Here is an 18,532-nt window from a genome sequence, read left to right as displayed (position 1 = left end):
CAATTTTGGTTTGACACATTCTTTGCACCTTTAACCTTTCCTGAAGCATAGGATTACTGATTAAACCACAAGTGCCTCCTGGATAACATTAACTCTCAGGAGTTTCATCTGTCATTTACAGAAGTGCATTAATCAATTTCAGTATTTTGAATGAAAGCAAGATAGTCATGCACAGTAGTCTTATTTAGACATTTTGTCTGTCTTTCCTTTATTTTTCTGTTTTTTTGCTTTGTATTTCAGTGCAGAACAATTTATCTGAAACATTATGTAGCCTGTCAGTTCCCTGATCACTGATTTGCATGACCTACAGAGCTAGCAGCGTGTGCTGTTGAAGTTACCTTTTGTTTGTAATGTGTACCTCTCTACTGGCAACTTTATTATGCAGCACTCATTTTGATATTTTTGGTTGATTAGAATTAGATATACAATTTACAGGGAGCTTGAAAACTCAGTGGTTGAAAATTGGTTTTCTGTATGCATCCATGAAGTTTCAAGATCACCTACTTGGTGATTGGCTTTCTTTATGTGTCCATGAAGTTTCAAGATTACTTACTTCTGTAGAACCAATAGGTTTTCTGCCTTTTCTATTTGCATTTAGGTGGAATTAACTGGAACCGTTCCAAAAAGTGGTTTGTATGAATTTTGTCAATTAGAGATATTATTCATATACATACAATATATACAAGCAAGTCTGATTTTTCCTCTTTGAAAAGGCAGGCTGTTACTACTTCTGGCTTTATTATTTCTGGCCTTATTATTTTTTATATGATGGTATGGTTTTTTGCACTCTTTGGTAGTGTTCATGTGAACTGAATACTGTGTAGAATTGAAAGGATAAAAGTATTTATGTTAACTGCCTATAAAATAAATGCAGAAGTCAGTATGCTGGGTTTCAAACAAATCTCTTTCAGGATTCATTCAAAAGATTGTAATTCAGTTCCAGCTGAAGATTTGAGTAGGTTTTATAAGGAAGTATCCTTCTGTCCTTTTATCTTTCTTTTATTGTTCTCTTTCTTCTCAGAAAAACAACAAACCAAGGGAAGCAGAGGCTATAAATGCTCTCACCGTCAACTTCTGTTAGGCTTTTAAGGATAAAGTTAATTCTTCTGCTGAGTGCCTAAGCCTGTAAAGGCCTGCAGAACATTATGCCAGCTGTGCATCAAATTCAGCACAGTCTCAGTTTATTTGAGGACCTTTATCCTCACCACTGTTTAGAAGCAACAGTGTTTTATGGAGTATGATTTAAACATGAAGGGAAAAAAAAACCCTTGCTTCCTTTTCCACCAAGCTCAACTTCCCTCGGTGTAAGAACTGTTTTGAATGAGTGCAGTTAAGAGTACAGTAAAGGGGAGAGACCAAAGGGTGAATGACTGGGTTCCTCTTGGGCAACCAGAAATCATAGAATTGTTAAGGTTGGAAAAGAACTCTTTAAGTCATTGAGTCCAACTGTTAACCCAGCACTGCCATGTTCACCACTAAACTGTGTCCCCAAGTGCCATATTAATACATTTTTTGATTACTTGCGGGGATTGTGGCTACAATGCTTACCTTGACAGGTTGTGCTAGTGCCTGTAGCCAATTTCAGTGATATTTTTCCCAATATCCAATCTAAACCTCCCCTGGTACAACTTGAGACCTCTCAACCTGTAGCTTCTTACTTGGGAGAAGAGACTGACCTCTTGCCCTTGCTACACCCTCCTTCCAAGTAGATCTAGTGACCAATAAGGTCTTCCCTCAGCTCCTTTTCTCCAGGCTAAACAACCCCTGTGCCCTCAGTTCCCCAGAAGTATTGTGCTCCAGGCCTGTCACCAGCTCCACTGTCCTTCTGCAGTCTCAGAACCATTTAGTCTTATGCTTATTTTGTCAGAGTATTCAGTTATGTTATGGTGAGCAAGATATTTAATGTTTAGTGCTTCTGTCAAAGCAATGAAGACATTTTCAAAGTGATGATCTTAGGAAAAAAATCAGAGTGAAGTTCTGCAAGCTAAAAGTGTTAGAGGGATAGGACTATACTTTCACAAGTTATATGTGACAGGAGAACTTGAGCTTCTGAAATCTGCATGATTTAACTGAAGAATTTCCATGAAGTATGTTTAGAGAAATAGTCATGCTGTTGGTGTGACTAGATGAGTAGCCTGTAGTCATTGGTAGCTGATGAGTAGCCTGTATACACTGAATGTGTGATTTTGGTCTATCTTATTACTCTACTTTACTAAACTATTCTGGTATCTGTGTTGACTTTTTAAAAAAAACAGTCTGGGGCATAACGATTAAAGAATTTTTCTTTCTTGTTTTCCATATGTCAGTGAATGGTGGTAAATGTGAATGGAAGGAAGGGTTTATCTTCATTTTTAGTCTCCTTCTTCCAGTCTTGTCATGGCACCTAACCTTTCAAGGGCCCAAATCTGTCATGTCTCTGCAGCACATCTTTTCCTTGATTATTGGGGATACATAACTTTGTGACAAGCTGTAGAAAGTTTTGAACACTGTGGCTGTCATTCACATGTGAGTTTAAGCTGCCATAGAAATTTAGACACCTCCAAAGAGTCCCAAATTTGAGAAATACAAAGTTCATGGAAGAGTTAATAAGTTTTACTCTGCTTGGAGGCAAGGTAGAAATTTGTCCTGTTTGCTCTGCATTTACCAGAAATAATTTTGTTAAAACCTGTTAAACCAGTCATTGTATATTTGTATGTTATATTTGCATAGTTATATTTTTCTGTATGTTTATTAAGTCTTTGATCACAGGATTTGAAACAGAAGTAGCTGATAAAATATGTTATTATGTCCAATTGTGTGTAACTTTTATAAAACTTGTTGTAGTTTCTGGGAATCAGCAAGACCTTTCTTCAGTAAAGAGTGAAGATTTTGGAAATGTTCAGGAGATGTCTACAAAAAGCCTCATTGTGGGTCCACTCAATCTTCGACTGGACAGCAGCGCTGTGCACCGCATCATGAAAATGATAGTTTGTGCTCTGGAACATGAGTATGAACCATACAGCAGAACTAAGCCAGGTTTGCTCCTATTGCATATACACAAAAATAGAGAATTATACCAGACTACATTTAGTGCTTCTAAAGGTACAGCTTTCAAATAGTTTTTCAAGTCTGAAGAGGAAAATGTAAAATAAAGGTAAATTAATCACAATATCCCTATCAGTGCTGGATGTACTTCTGAGATAATTTCAGACACTTTGAAAGCCATTTGTTTTAATCATAAGCCTCATGTTGAGTAAGAATAGCTTATTTCATTTTCTACTCTATCTTAATTTTGGAATCTTAGAGAAGAAAGTATTCCTACTGGTATTTATTAGTTCAAAATAATAGTTATATAGGATGAAAATGCATGGAAATAAGTTATGTAGACTGTTAAGATGAATTTCTCAGAGCAATACAGATTTCAAGTAAGGAAAATCCAGTTAGTATTGCATTTAGCTTTAGGTAGAAACAGTGTAGAATAACATTATTAACTACGAAGGGGCAGGGGGTAAGCTTGGCATTTTTTGCTACTCCTTAGGCATTTCTGAAACATCAGCTGTAGGGCATATTTTATATATTTTAGTGAAACATATGTAATCTCCATTTATTGTAGATATTACAGATGGAAGTAGAACTATGCCAAGCTCAGAAGAAGTAGCATCACTGGAGGAATACATTCCCACTAGACTTACAACGTTCACTGTTCTGAAGTGTACCATTATAATCCCTGTGGCAGAATTCAATTTACTAGACCACTTGCTGCCCATAATCATGGGTGAGAAGGTATGTATGCACAGATAAGGATTCAGTTTTTTGTATCAGCATCTGCTATTTCATATAAATTTTCTTACAGACCTGTTACTCCATGTGCTGGATGTATCACAGAGTTCTGGATTAGTTTGGTGCCTGTGAGCCTTCAGATACCAAAAATGGGAGTCTGACCAGTTAGAATTGGAAATTGAAGGTGTTATGTATGGGTAGAAAAAATACTTTCAAATGAAAAAGATTTTAGAGCATCAAGCAAATGAAAAAGCAATAGCTCTGATCTTTTGATCAGAAGAATACCTGTTCTGCGGGTCTTCATTAGCTTGGTAAAGTATGAAGTCTTTTAATATGCAGGCTCAATAGAGATGACATAGGTTTTAATAGCCAGCTCTGTGTGTACCAGTTCCAGATAGGATGTCAGCAGGACTTGAGCATTTAACTGCTGAATGACAAGCTCAGAGAGACAGGAATTTCTTAATAGCCTTCATTTGTTTTACCTTTTGGATATGTATAGTATAATGCCAGCTAAAGAATCCTATACTGGTTTTATTCTTGTTGGTCTCCTTTGTCAATGTGCAAAGTTGAGGTACTGTAGGGGTAAATCTGTGGCTTGTAGTGAAGACTTGCAGTGGGTTTATCTCTTGTGCCAGAGGCTGGAAGGTGTTTTATGGGTAAGGGATGGAGCGGGATGAAGAGCAAACTCATCCATTCTTGAGTTAAATTTCTAGGAGGTTTTGTCCAATATTTCATCTGATAAGCTGAGACTGCTTTGGTAGCTCATCCTGAAGAAGAAAATGCTTTGAGGAGACCTCATTGTGGTCTTTCAGTACCTGAAGGGGGCTTTTAAAAAGGAGGGAGAGGGTTTTGTACAGGTAGATAATGACAGGACAGGGTACAATGGTTTTAAACTAAAAGAGATCAGGTTTAGTTTAGATGTTAAGAAGAATTTTTTTATTCAGAGGGTGGTGAAGCACAGGAACAGGTTGCTCAGAGAGGTTTTTTCCTTTTAGCACTTTTTAATACATTGCACTGAGTAGTGCAGTGGGTTGTAGTGCTTTTCACCTTATGGGCATGGACAGATGCTATTTTTACAATGGAAGAAGAGTCCCATGTTTGCTGTAGGTTTGAGGTAAAGTTGAATTCCAGTGAATTTTTTGGTTGATGTAGTCATTAATTGGAGTCTCAATTTACATTTCTTGAATGAAGGCAAGCATATTTAAAATAATGATTTTGAAGTTTAGATTGAAAATCATAAGTACATCAACTTATTATCCTATTTTGATGCATATTAAATAAAATTTTCAGATTTGTAGTGTAATTTAGATTGGAAGAGATGTTTGGAGGTGTTTTCCAGGAGTTCAACATCCTGGTCAAAGCAAGAGCAGGTTTTCTCTGTACCCTCCCAGTAGGTTGCAGTAGACAGCAGTAGGATTCTTCTCTGGCCTTCTCCAGATGGAAAGACTTCAGTTGTCTCTGTTTCTCTTAAAACAGAGCTCATGTGCTCCAACCCCAAAGCCACTTTGTTTCCAGCAAACTTATTCTTGTATGCCCATGTCCAACCTGTGCTGGGTGCAGTACTCCATTTTAATGGATACTATGAAAAATAGACTTGGATATCTAAACTTGTGATATTTATTTTCTATGGAATGGCATCTTCTTTTGTTGATATACCTGGCCTGTCTGTGAATACACAGAAGATGACAGTGTAAAGGCTAGATCAGCATGAGATAAGTATTATGGTGATAGTGCTTTGGAGTGATAAAAAGGTAAACAAGGTAAAAAGGTTTTTATAGGACAAAATATTTTGACTTGGCATATTCTTGTACTGGGTTGACCTCAGCCAGATGCTTACCCAGCTGTTCTCACTCCCCCTCCTCAACAGAGCAGTGGGGGAGAGAGTGGGATGGGTCAGGGTAGAGGGGGAGATCAATTACCAATTACCAGTATGAGCAAAACAAACTTGACTTGGGGCAATTAATTTCACTTACTGCTAAGAATCCAAACAACATGTATTCCCTATGCCCCGTTTTCCCCTGAGACTCAATTTCACTCCTTCATTCCCTGACTCTTCTGCCTCCCACCCCTTAACAGAGGAGGATGGAGAATGGAAGATGGGGGTCAGTCTGTAACAGCTGAGCTCTGCCATTCCCTCATTCTCATGCTGTTCTCCCTCAGTGCAAGTTCTTCTGGCAGGTTGCACTCCTTGAAGGAAAATCTGCTCCAGCATGGGCTCTCCTCAAGGCTGCAGAGCCCTTCAGGGCATATCCACCTCCTCCAGCATGGGGACCTGCATGGACTGCAGTGTGGATGTCTGCTTTTGTGTTGTCTCTTTCATGGGCTGCAAGAGAAGCTCTGCTCTGGTGTCTGGAGCACCACTGCCTCCCTGTCCTTTTCTGACCTTCCTTTTCATGTTGCTGTTTCTCACTTATTCTCTGAGTCTTTGCAGCCTGTGTGGTGGTTTTGCCCATTCTAAAATGTGTTTGCACAGAGGTGCCCCCAGCTTGGCTGAGGAGCTCAGCTGTGCCCTGTGGTGGGGCTGTTGCAGCACTGGCTGGAGCAGGATAAACCTGGCCCAGGATAGCCCCTGGTGTCCCCTCACAGAAGCTGCCCCTGCACCACCAGCACCTGGACACCTGCACCCAAGACAATTCCAGATCAAAAGTTGATTATTTTAAACTTCAAAGAAAATATTTTGGAAAGATTTGAGGCTTTGCACTATAATGCTATGGTATCTATAAATAGTTTATTTCATGTAGATTTTCTTGTGTGTTTAGATAAGAACATACAGATAAATGATACATAATGATAAATAATACATTTAAATTATTGCATAATGTTTTTTCCTCCCTGCCCTAGAACTTAAGCGGGCTGTTAAATGCTGCAAGTTTCCAGCCCCTGCGGCCTTTACCTTCCGTGCGGATTCTGGTGGATAAGGTTAACCTGGAGCACTCGGTGCCGATGTACGCTGAGCACCTGGTGCATGTGGTCAGCAGCCTGGGACAGCCCTCTGACAACCTGCTTCACTACTGCTACCAGCACTGCTATCTGAAGGTCAGTGAGGGCTTGAGATGTGTGTTGAGAACATCATGTATGTTCAGTAAATCTGAAGTATTAGCAGGTTTCCTGAAAGGATGTTTTCAGCTAAGCTGAAAGGCCATAGAATAAATACATTTCACAGAATGTTGTTGTTTGGGATTGCTGCTTCTGACTCGAGCCAAGTGTTTTGTAATATACACTGTACACTTCATATGAGGAAGCTGCAAACTGAAGCCCCAAGGTCCTTGCGACAAGATAGAATTATTCAGAAAGAAACTGTTTTCCTCATCTGAGATAATGCTCCTGTGGTTTGTAGATTGCTGCAAAATTACAAACTAGAAACTTGATGGGAAGTTAGGAGGAAAAACTGTCACTACTAGTAGTGTTGATAGAGAAAACCCATCAAAGTGAAGATACACAATCAAAAACTGTTAACAAACAATTTAATTGTTTTTCATTTTAAGAGGACAGATCTCTGGATGTTCTCAATTAAAGATGCATTATGTGAGAGGAGCTCTTATTGTGAGGCTAAGGGAAGCTTAAGATACGGAAAACTGTTTTGAGATGGTTCAGTTGCTATCTGCTCTGCGGTGGAGTTTTAAAGCAGGCCTTTCCAGCCTTTTAAGATGTGCTTAGGAAGCTTGAGACCTTTTGGGTGCTACTAAAATATAAATATCTAATATGACTACTGTTAATTTTAATAAATTTCTCAGTTATCTATCCACTTCCACTTCACTTCCACGCTGATACTTTACAAAAATTTAAATATTTATTATCTGCATTCAAGAAACTGTGTTTCAGAATTGCATGGCAAGCTTTCAGTTTTCTGGGTGACACGTCACATTTAAAGTGATTGGAATTGCAGTAGTGCAGGTCATCTGTATGTTTTTCAGTTTGAGAGGATTTTTTCTCTTCAGGAAACATTTTAGTAGCAAAATCAGCTTTGGGTTTTAAAGGGTTTATTTGCTAGCTTTAATAGTGGTTGAATTGTTCTGTTCTTGTGAATGGTACAGCATGTTAAAAGACAAGTCTACAACAGTTTGTTTGCCATTGAATGGGGAAAAATCATAAAGAATTCCTGTGATGATTCTTTCTGTAGCCAGGCTCTTATTAAGAAAAAAAGCTTTGAAGGGAAGGTTCTAATTTCCTTAAATACCACTCTTTGGTAACAACCAGTGTTGTTATAATTACTCAAAGTGATTTTACTTTGTATGAAAGGCCTATGTAATCTGCAAGTTTAAAGGATATATAGACTAAAGTATTTGAGTTGAAAAATTGTATTTCAGTATTCTTTTAAATTCAGCAGACCGTAGTTAACATTTTTTGAGTGAAGAAAATATTTTTATGTGCATTTTTAGGGCATTATTTGAAGTAGATTTTTGTAGCTGTATTTATGTTTGGGTAAAAGGAATTCTCTAAAAATAATACACAATTTATTTAATACTTACTGAGTATAAGTACATATGTTATAAAATATCTTGAAAGTAATCTAGTCACATGATAATATACCATTTGACCAACTGCATTTGTTCCAGATATTTGGTTTTCAAGCAGCACTGACTTCTTTGGACAGTAAAGGATTATACTGCATCCCTGTTCCAGTTATCCCCTCATTCAGTACTGCTGTTTATGGCAAGCTGATCAAGTTCCCCAAATATTGGTGAGTATTAAGCCTGTACAATGTGATTAAGTCATGTGAACAATTACTTTTGAATTTTTAATGAGGGATTTAAAAATGCCAAGCTTTGCATATATCCCTAAACTTCTGTGTCCTCTCATATTCTATTACATCTGTTATCATTCATAGGTTTCTTTGTGAGGATAGCTGTCAATAAACATTTTAGACCTGGTTTGGCTGAGAGACCTGGAGCTAATGACACCAAGGTCACAGGTTCAATCCCAGTATGCGCCAGTCACTTCAGATCAGTGATCCTTGTGGGTCCCTTCCAGCTGTGGTACATGGCTTTCTTCTAGACCATGTAGGTTGCTGGAAACAGTTGCTGTTCTTTCTTTAGCTGATACAAAAGTTACATACTGATGACAAGTTGATGTTTGAACTGAATAGGTCAGCTTTTTCTTTTTTAAATTCAACCAAATAAAAAGCAACAAATTGGGGGTAAAACCCCCAAGCATGCCAAATCCACAGTGTTTCTGCTACACTTTTATTTGTTTCTCATTACAGTTGGAGGTGTAAAGTATTTGTAGTAGCTCAGATGTTAAATACAAATATTTTTCTTCTGAAAACAGTTCTGTACTTTATTGTGAAATGTGCTAAATAATTTTTTTAGCCATAAATGCAGTGGAAATTCAGTATTTAAATGTATCTCTGCAGTTCAAATTTTGTGGTCATAAATGTCAGTATGCAGTAGTTTATACTGATAAGTTGCATTTATAAAAACTATTTTCAGGAAAATTCTTTTTGACAATATTTTGAACAAGGTATTAGTTTTCTTATCCCTCATTTTGAGTAGTAGTGGTCTGCAATACTGCTTTATGAGTAAATCCATGCAAAAAAATTACATAGAGTGACAAGACAATAAAAAAGTATGTTAATTTTAAAATATTTTGGCTTCAAACATTTTGTTGAATAGCTAATTTGTAAGATACATTTGTTTGTCAAACCTTAATGGATTATACGAAAAAGTCTGCTTCTATAGTGTTCTTTAGTGAATTGTTCTTAGAATTGTTCTTAATGTCACATAAAGAATGTACTAATTTTTCTTTCACAAGCTGTGATACCATATTAAATGTAAATGGGTTTTAGCATTATCAGCACACCACCAGGTGGTAGCAGCCTAACTGACTTTGTCATAATTTCTATCAATAGTTTACAAAAGTATTAATGACTTTGAATTAATTGCTGTTGTGTTGTACCATTTGGCTAAAAAAAAATATATATATATTTCCAGGATACTCTATAATCAGCACTAATCAGAGTGCTTCAGGACTTTACAACTGACAGCCTTTCCTTATGTTATCTCATGTTTAACACTAAGGTCTGGTTAGTAATCCTGGTTAGCAAACTGCATGAATAAAATAGTGTTGAATGGCAAACTTAAATTTTTTCACTATATTCTAAATCCCATGCTTAGTTGTGCAAAAATCAAAAATTTATTTTAGGGATGAATTTTTAAAAAATCTGTCATCTGACAACTTCATGGTATTCAAGTGCTGCTGCTTTCTCGTGTGTGCTTGTGCTCTTCTGCATGTGCTTGTGCTTGCTGTGCTCCATCTCTTGCTCTCTCATGCTTGGTTTCTTGTGCTTGTCCTTGTGCAGTTTCACACTTGCCCTCACTCTGTCTCATGTTCCTGGTCTTATCCTTACATTCTCTCTCTCGTGCATTCTTGGATTGTCTTGTGTAATCTGCCTCTCTCACATTCTTTGTGTCTCTCTTTTAAAAATGCATTGCATTACCATGCATGCCCAGCTGGAAGGAGCTGTAGTTTTGGGGAGTGGAGGCAGGGGACTTATCCTGCCTTAAAACAGCAAACCATCTATTGGCATTTATGAGAAGATATTGTTAGACCAACACTTTCTGTGGTACTGTGGTCTGGTGTCTTTTGATGGTTTTCTCACTTTTTTCCTCTGATATGATCTCTTTCTATGGCTTATTTATTTCTTAATGAAATAAAAAAAAACTTTATAAAATGAACTTAGTCCAGCCATTTATCTAAACTAAGCAACACCAATTTGTGAGTAATAAAGTAGAAAAACAAATGAGTACAGCAGCAGCCTGGTTAAATGAAGTGTAGTTTGAAGTGAGTAAAAGTCCAGATGAAACACATCAAATAGCACTTCAGCTAAATCGAAATCAGCATGAGGACTGAGAGCTTCATTGAAGTCATGCAGTGAGTGAGAATTAGTCTGGTAGGATAACCTGGTAATGTCATTAAACTTAAATTCAGTTCTCCCTCCCAAATTATACCACCTGCTTTATTTGGATTTGTGCATTTCACATTCCAGAGTTTCTTAAAGTGCACACATCTGATGCTACATGTGTTCTTCTATTTCTTCGTAGAAAATACATCCCACAGACCATACCTTTTAAAAACAAAGACATTTTATGAACTGTTATGGAATCCCTTAGGTAGTATGTTTTGAGTTAGCAGTGAAAATCTCAACTTTATTTCTGACATAAATCAGTAGAAAAGGTTTCTTTTCTAGTTTCAGTACAATAATCTACAAGTTACTGTTATATACAGTGTATTATACTGTAGTAATATTAATTTTTAAAACTAGTTGATAAACATTGGCAGGCTGTTTTAGCAGATAAAATTTCAGCAACATCAGTCCAGTAAATTCTAGTAAATGACCATAAACAGTCATAAATGTGCTGTTTACCTATCAGATTGATGTCTCTTTTAATTTCAGTTAGTACACTTTCTTTGTATAAAAGAAATGTGCTCAAACTCACTAGTTAGCTAAGTCTTGGACATTTTTTAAATTACATAGCTAATCTGTTTTTATTGGAAAGTACAAACCATCTGGTCTTTTGTTTTTGTCAAGTGTAACAAGATGCAAAATACAATGTTAATGTCAATATTTTACAACTGCTTTATGTAGTGTTGCATGCCAGATTGTAAAGCAGCTTTCAGAGCTTTCAGGAGGATGTCTTAAACCAACTGAGAATTAGCAGAATATGGTTAAAAGCCTAGAGTGAATGACAAGAATGTTTATTGCCAAACAGAAATCTTGAGAGGAATTAGATGATTTTCTTTTATTCTTTTGGCTTCAATGTCTCTGGTAACAGATGAGGTAATCTGGTGTGAGACACTTCAGTGTTGTAACCTTCTATCACTTCTAAGATACCACTTCATTGTAGTTCTGAGGAATGCTAAATTAACAGTACAGAATAGCCTTCCTTTTATTTTCCTGGTATCTGATTGACAGTGAAGTGTCCTCTCTAGATTTTGAGCTAGGTATCAGTCTAGTTATGTGTGTTATTTATTGCTTTTCTTAACCTGTCTTCTCTAAACACGTGTTCCAGACTTGTGCTTTTGTTTTTCTTTATCTGGTCTGTAGGAAGTTTCTCACTCACTGTCTCTACCTGTGGCAGATTTTCAGGCTGTGAGCTCTGGTAGAATGAAATTATAAATGAGAAATTATAAATAATTTATAATGATATATATATCATTATCCCTGATTCCTTTCTATTCAGCTTCTTGGTCCTGTAGTCTGCTTTCAAGAGATCTGTTTTCTGGATAGTGAGTCCCCTCTTTATTATTTGGATACCAGAGCAATAGCTGCTGTTTGCTGCTTTCAAGGAAGCACCAATACAGAGTTGACTAATAGCTAGTCATGTTAAGTTTGAGTGTGTGAATTAACCTTTTATAAAGAAGTTGAGGACCTGCTGGGTAAATTATTATCTAGGACTTCATGGTCTGCACTTGAATTATTGGAGAGTACAGAGCATTTAATTGGTTGTTTTTGAGTTTTTACTCTGTCAGAACAAAAAACTTGAATAGAAACTTGCAATTAGATCTCAATAATTATTAGTTAACGAAGAACAGTCTTTGAGATGCTTTGCAGTTTCTGCCAAGATTCTTTCTTTTGAGCTGTTCTCTGCAGACTGTCTTAAGAAATATATTTCAGCTTAAGTACATGCAGTGTGCTAATCTCCATCAAGATTCATCTTTCTGATGAAGAAGGATTTTTGGTAACAGGAGATTTGATTTATGTTGGCACTGTAGTTTGATTTTTCAGTATTTTTATTGAAGTGCTAACCATTATTGACAAAAGCTGACAAAAGTTAAAAATTTGCTCTGCTGTTAAAGGCAGTCACATGTATCATATGCTGGGCACCTCAACTGTCCAGAGATCTGTCACTTGTTTCCCTTGTGAAAGCTGTGAATTACAGACCTGACATAGTTATTTTATTAATAGGTGCACTTATGGTTCTGAAAGATCACTTAGGAAATTTAGATGCAGTGTTCTTCACATGAAATGAATATGTGTATTTTCTGTAGGCTCTTTTTATGAACTCTCAAGAACATTTATATAGCATAGCTGAACTTAATATTTCAACACAGATTTAACTGTAAAGGTAAACATCTACTGTGTCCTTAGAATCTGTTACATTTAGAGTAGTTTGGCAAATTAGGTTATAACTGCCTTTTGGCTAACTATTATGCAAAAATTTTGAGAAATGTTCTTTGCCACCAACCTGAACATCAGTGTTTTGTTTTCTTACATTACTTCCTTGCTTTTATTTTGATTTTTTCACAGTGTAATTTTTGCCTTGTACACACAATTTAGTTTCTCTTTTATATTCTAGCTTTAATATTAACATTACCTAACCTGAGGACTCTAAATCCCTCATTACTACTGCAAAGGTTTTTGTTCCAACTTTTGTTATTGTAAAAGTGTTTGTATTTTTATATAGCTTTACTTCCATTTTCTTCCATCACATGTCCCTAACAAGGCAAACATCTGTCTCTTAATCAATGCTATTTACCTGGTATGACATACAGTTGTATTCTTATTTATAGGATACTTTCTTAGACTCATTTTGCAATTGATAAAGTCATTGTAGGGTCTAGCCAGGATGTGCATCTGCTCATGTCTGCTTCAGGGGTCATCTTGTAAATACTGTGTGCATTTAATGGTATCCCCATGAATTGACAAGGGGGAGAGCAGTTCATGTTGATCTGCAAGCAGAGTGGTAGATGAAGATCTGGCTTCTTACACAGTAAGAAGCTATTTAGCAAGGAAGTTAGGTTCTGCTGACGTGGCCTTTACCAACAAGGTACTACTGTCATGACAGTAGGAGATCTTTAGGATTTACTGCTCAGCAAAGAAAGGATTAAAAGTGTATAATGGAGAATGAGGTTAACTGTCTGTTTTTGCTACTTTTTTGAATAAAACATCTTTGCAGGGCAGGTCCAGTGGAGTAATCTACTTAGGACTAGAAATCATAGTAGATTTGTGAGCTTGAGAGTCACAAGATTTAGTTGTCATGACATTCAGTGCAGTGGTGCTAGTAAGAGTCAAGCAGATCCTACTGGCAGGTAACACAGAGCCAACTATTCCACAAACTGTGAGCATTAGATCATAAATCTAGGAAGTTTCCCGATAAATTGACACTTAGGTCTTGATTTTGGCAGCCTGTTTTATTGGCTAGTCACAGTAGATCAAGAGCAATGTCAGTTTATGTTGGGTGTGGATTGCATTTCACATGGGCTGTTGAAGGGCATGCTCATTTCTTGGGTCAGAAGCAGAAACAGGTTGAAAACACATGAAACTCATTTTGTAGCATTCAGTTGTGGCTATTAGTTATGTCAGTAATTGAATTTAAGTGCCAGATAAAAATTCAGGGTATTCTTCGAAACAGAAAAGATCTGGGGTTGAGTGCCTGAACAGATGCATTCAGTGTATGGGGCAGGGGAGTGCCAGCCACCTCAGCATTGTTGCAGTTAGATCTGCACGTTAGAACCTGTTTGAACTGTTGAGATGTGCCAGTGATAGGGGCTGTGCAAAAGCAGAACACAGCAGTCATTCATTCCTTTGTGTTCTGCAGGGGTGTTTGTGTAGTAGTGCCTCACATGTGAATATTCAGAACAGCACAGTAAGGAGTGTGCTGGATTGCTTCAGCGTTGTCCACTGCTCTTGCCTAGAAAATGCATCAAAGAACAAAATACTAAATCACATTTTTTAAAAATTGGTTGGTAGCTGGTTTTGGTAGGATGTTACCTACCATTGACACTTTCAGAAGTTTGATTTACTGTGCATCTTAGTGTTTGAGGAGTAAGTGTGGCAGTATAGTATAGCATATTGTGAACAGTAATGTGTAGGGTCATATAAAGCTTAAACAGAAGTACTTCTCATTGATTTAACGTATCTTGCTTTATAAAAGTTCAAGGGGGTCATGCTTATGTATAAGGATGAAGATGCTTGAAGAACTTGTGTAGAACATTTCTAATCTACAGCAATATGAACATTTTAAGTTTCAACAAGAACATTTTTGGGGCACTTTTCAACTGCACTATTTTGAAAGGAGCTGTTGTTGGTTACCAAGAAAAGCACTTGGAACAGGAGGGGGTTTTGCATTCTGAGGGGTTTTGCATTCTGAGTACATGACTTGCAGCTTGATTAGTGTAACGACAGATTAGCTTCAGTTGCAACCCTCAAGTTTAATTTTTTTTTTAAATCAAGTCCAGATCAAATGTTACTGTTTCTCAGCAGATGTGGCAGGCAGCATTCAGCAAATCTGTTGAAAGTGCAGTTATAATCAATGTAAATTGAAAGCAGTTGTATTGTTCAGTATTGTCCATGAGGAGGAAATTCAGCAGAGTTGACACTACAGGGTAGTCACTGGGAGTGTTTCCAGTGTAGTTATTTAGACTAATTAATTGTCAGATCTCTTCAGTGAAAGTAAATTAAGCTTATTAACTAATATCTGTCCAGGGAAAGTGATTGCACATGGTGAATAGTTAATCCTGGTTTTTGTAAGTGTTGCCATCAGGATTTGCTGGCATTTTTACTAGAAACAAGCAAATGGTGTTTCAAAATGTGAAGGATTCTTCAGGGTTGAAGCTGCATTTTGATTAAAAACTGGTGAAAGGTATCAAAAACACAGTCTTAAAGCTGACATATTGTATAGCATAGATTCTAAGGAAAAACTGAATGTATGTTTCCCTGGTGTATATTTCTTTTGCACTGGATATATTTAGAAATTTTGTTTCTCTCAGTGGTAACACTATCTGTATAAAAGGACCTGTTAGGATTTTCAGTGACATTCACTGCTGTGAGGCTTTACCCATGTAGAATCTGGCTAGAAAGATGGACTAGTGGCAGCTCTTCACAAGAAGTTTGTCCTTTGTTTCTCCAGAATTTTATCTGTAGTTTGGTGCCTTTTTTTCTGCCTATGAGTGAATCTGTGAATTATGAAGAAAAATAGTCTCTGCACTGTCATCTCTTCTGCTAAATAACTAGAAACCCATCTGTAGCCCTGAAGCTTGGTGTTTTCTTGTGTCTCAGTTGATATACACATATCTGCTTGTAGGTTTCCTTTCCACTCCCAAAAGGCAGGAAAAAAAAAATTAGATCTAAGAAGGATATATATTGAGGCTTCAGACTGAGGACGGCTTCTGACATGCTTGGTCCCTTCAGCATTGTTGGAGAAAGTGCCAGCCTGTGGCTCTGGCCTGAGGCTGGTGCAGGTCAAGTGAACAGGTCAGCAGTACACAGCACAGATCATTACTGGAGCCAGCACTCAGCCTCCATAGCTGGCAAACAGGCAAGCTTGAAACTTGGACCCTGAAACTGAGCGTGGTGGCATTCTGCCAGCCAGCCCAAATCAAAGGCTGGTTATTACACAGAATTCTGAAGAAATGTACTTTAGTGTTGCAGTTGCTCTCTTACCTTTCACCTTTTTCTTTGCATCTTCTTTTTGAGGTAATGCCGTGGGAGTTGATAGGATTCAAAGCACTGTTTTAAGAATTTGTAGTCATTAAATAAAAGAACTTGAAAAAAAAATAGCCTTTCATTCATTAGTACTTAGAGTAATTCTACAGGGAACTATATTGGATTATTCACCTTGTGTACCAAATAATCCACCTTCACCAAAGCTGTGTGTTTACTTCTTGAATAAGCTATATGCCTATATAGAATTGCTGGTTTTGTTTATCTTTTTATGTTTATCATCATTAAGCTCATGGAACACAGTCATGTTGCTGGCCAAGCTGTAGAATATCTCTTTTTGACTCTACAGATCTTCACTCTCAAGTGGTAGGCATCACTTCCACCTGAAGTGAGGTACCAGAAACCAGAGTTAAATTATGCACCTTCTCTTACAAGCAGATTAATGTGACACTCAGTTGAAGCTGATACCTATGATAAATGGTGACTGCACACAGTTTATTAAAAAACAACCAGTATTTATCTTGACTCAAATAACCCAAATATAAAGGCTCAGGTGGATGTTCAGCTGTCCATAATACCTTAGCATCTTTACTGCAGCTGTGTTCATCTGTAGGTGGAAGAAACATACTGTCCTGTGTCCTGTATCATTTGTTTGCTGTATTCTCCTCATGCTTCCTCCCTCTGTGACCTAGAGGTGCTTTTTCTTTTTCATAGAAATAGTCCTTCTATTAGACCAGGATCTCTTTGGTTCTGAGCTGAGTGCTTGTTTCCTTACACACAAACAATATGCATTCTCAGCATTTTTCCTCAATCACTTCTATCCTAGTTGTTTATAGGTTTGTATTTTTGGTACTATTTCTTTAGCAATGCCTTTTAAAGGAAGTTAAAGTAACCTGTCAGGTGTACATACTGAGGAACAGCATTGCATGAGTACTGAGGTACAGTGTTGAATTAATGTAAACATTTGGATCTCCATTTGGGCCTGTATGTTTGGTAAGAATTGTCTATTTTTTATTATGTTTTAATCTTCTAAAGGACACCAGCTCCCAGTTTATGAACTAGATTTTTTAGTATGGTGTGTTTTCGATGGGAATGTTAGAGGGCCATTTAAACAAACAAAAAAAAAGAAAACAAGTAAAGGCAGGCTCAGGTGGAATATGAAGCTCTTAAGTAGAAAAATATGAGAATACAACCTGATTATTAGATTTGGAAATCATTGTACCTGTTGTAGATACTTCTGACATCAATGTAAGAAATGGAAAGGATTGTTAGTTCCGACACGTACAGAAATTGTGGATTCATTTTTCAGTTGATCAGATTTTTCTCATTATAATGTGTGTGGTTTTTTAAACAAAAGCCAAAATGATTATTTTCTTTGCTGATGTTCAACTAGTTTTTTCTTTGAGTTTAGTGGTCGACTGCAAAATGAGCAATTGAATAGAAGGAAATATTTGGTAAACATGATTAGAATATTTATTGGATAATAAAGAAATACCCACAGAGAATGAGAGAATTAAGAACCTGACTTCCATATTTTAAACGAGCAAGTGGAAATGGGACTTTTATAATGTTACTGACTTAGTCTGTTGCTCTGAAAGTACTTGTATATCTTTGATTTTGCATACCTGTTGGATTTGGCTGTGCATATATGTAATACAAGAACATACCTTTTTGATGTGTTTTACTGACAATATGGTAATTATGTGTGTGTGATAATTTTGATGATCTTGAAGACTCACTAGGGCTCGTGGAGTTTTTAATTAATTAAATAGATGTTATGAGACACAGTGAATAGATCAAAACTGAACACAGGAAAACTATATCCCTAGAATCTGCTTCAAAGCTTGTATTATTTTTGAGGAATGAATGGTGTAAAGTAATGGCAGAGTCAATGCTTAAAGATGGTAAATTTAGATTTAACAATAATTGTTTTCTTTGAAGTATAAAGTATTACGCGTTTACTGAGATTTAATGTTTTGCTTTAAATAGCTTTTGATAGCCTTTAAAATTCTTTTGAGGTTGATACTTAATGAGGCCACAAAATAATAATTTTCAAGTCTTTGTACTCTTTCTGCAGTTATGCAGTGTGTTCATGTGAACTATTAGCACACCTTGTCCATTCATGTCCTTGCTGTTGAAGACACCCTTGATCCATCGCTATATTAAAGGTTTTTCTGGTAATCAGAAAAACAAAACTTCCCTGTTTTCCCTGGGCTTCCCTGTTTCCAGAAACTTCTTTTTAATATTGTAACTTTTCTCTTAAAGGATAGTGGAATTGGCTTTTGAGGTACTCTAAGGGACAGAGTTAAGTCCTTTTATTTAGCAGCAAGTTTAGATTTAAAGGATCACTCTTCCAACCCCAACCATTGTGATTTACCTTTTTAGATTTGA

General features: G+C 36.8%; 1 protein-coding gene across 18 annotated transcripts in view; it reads left to right on the top strand.

Annotated features, from left to right (window-relative positions):
• Window positions 1-18,532, top strand: part of VPS13B (vacuolar protein sorting 13 homolog B) — a 434,621-nt gene that overhangs the window by 67,355 nt on the left and 348,734 nt on the right. For 15 of the 18 annotated variants that reach the window (XR_011678368.1, XM_071421508.1, XM_071421509.1 and 12 more), the window contains 4 exons: window positions 2,824-3,015; window positions 3,593-3,762; window positions 6,601-6,795; window positions 8,316-8,440. Coding sequence is in view for 16 of the 18 variants with exons in the window: in XM_071421508.1 (XP_071277609.1) it covers window positions 2,824-3,015; window positions 3,593-3,762; window positions 6,601-6,795; window positions 8,316-8,440 (682 nt within the window). In the remaining 2 variants the exon portion in view is untranslated. Of the gene's footprint in view, window positions 1-2,823; window positions 3,016-3,045; window positions 3,134-3,592; window positions 3,763-6,600; window positions 6,796-8,315; window positions 8,441-8,587; window positions 9,229-18,532 lie in introns of those variants that run through there. The other 3 variants (XM_071421520.1, XM_071421512.1, XM_071421523.1) reach the window with 3 other exon arrangements.

Source organism: Agelaius tricolor, unplaced genomic scaffold (genome assembly GCF_023055355.1).
Source record: "Agelaius tricolor isolate 1412-34295 unplaced genomic scaffold, bAgeTri1.0.p SCAF_2, whole genome shotgun sequence".
In the NCBI taxonomy this organism is placed as follows: Eukaryota; Metazoa; Chordata; class Aves; order Passeriformes; family Icteridae; genus Agelaius; species Agelaius tricolor.
The sequence above is the reverse complement of the archived record's forward strand: the minus strand, read 5'-3'. Positions and strand labels throughout refer to the sequence as shown.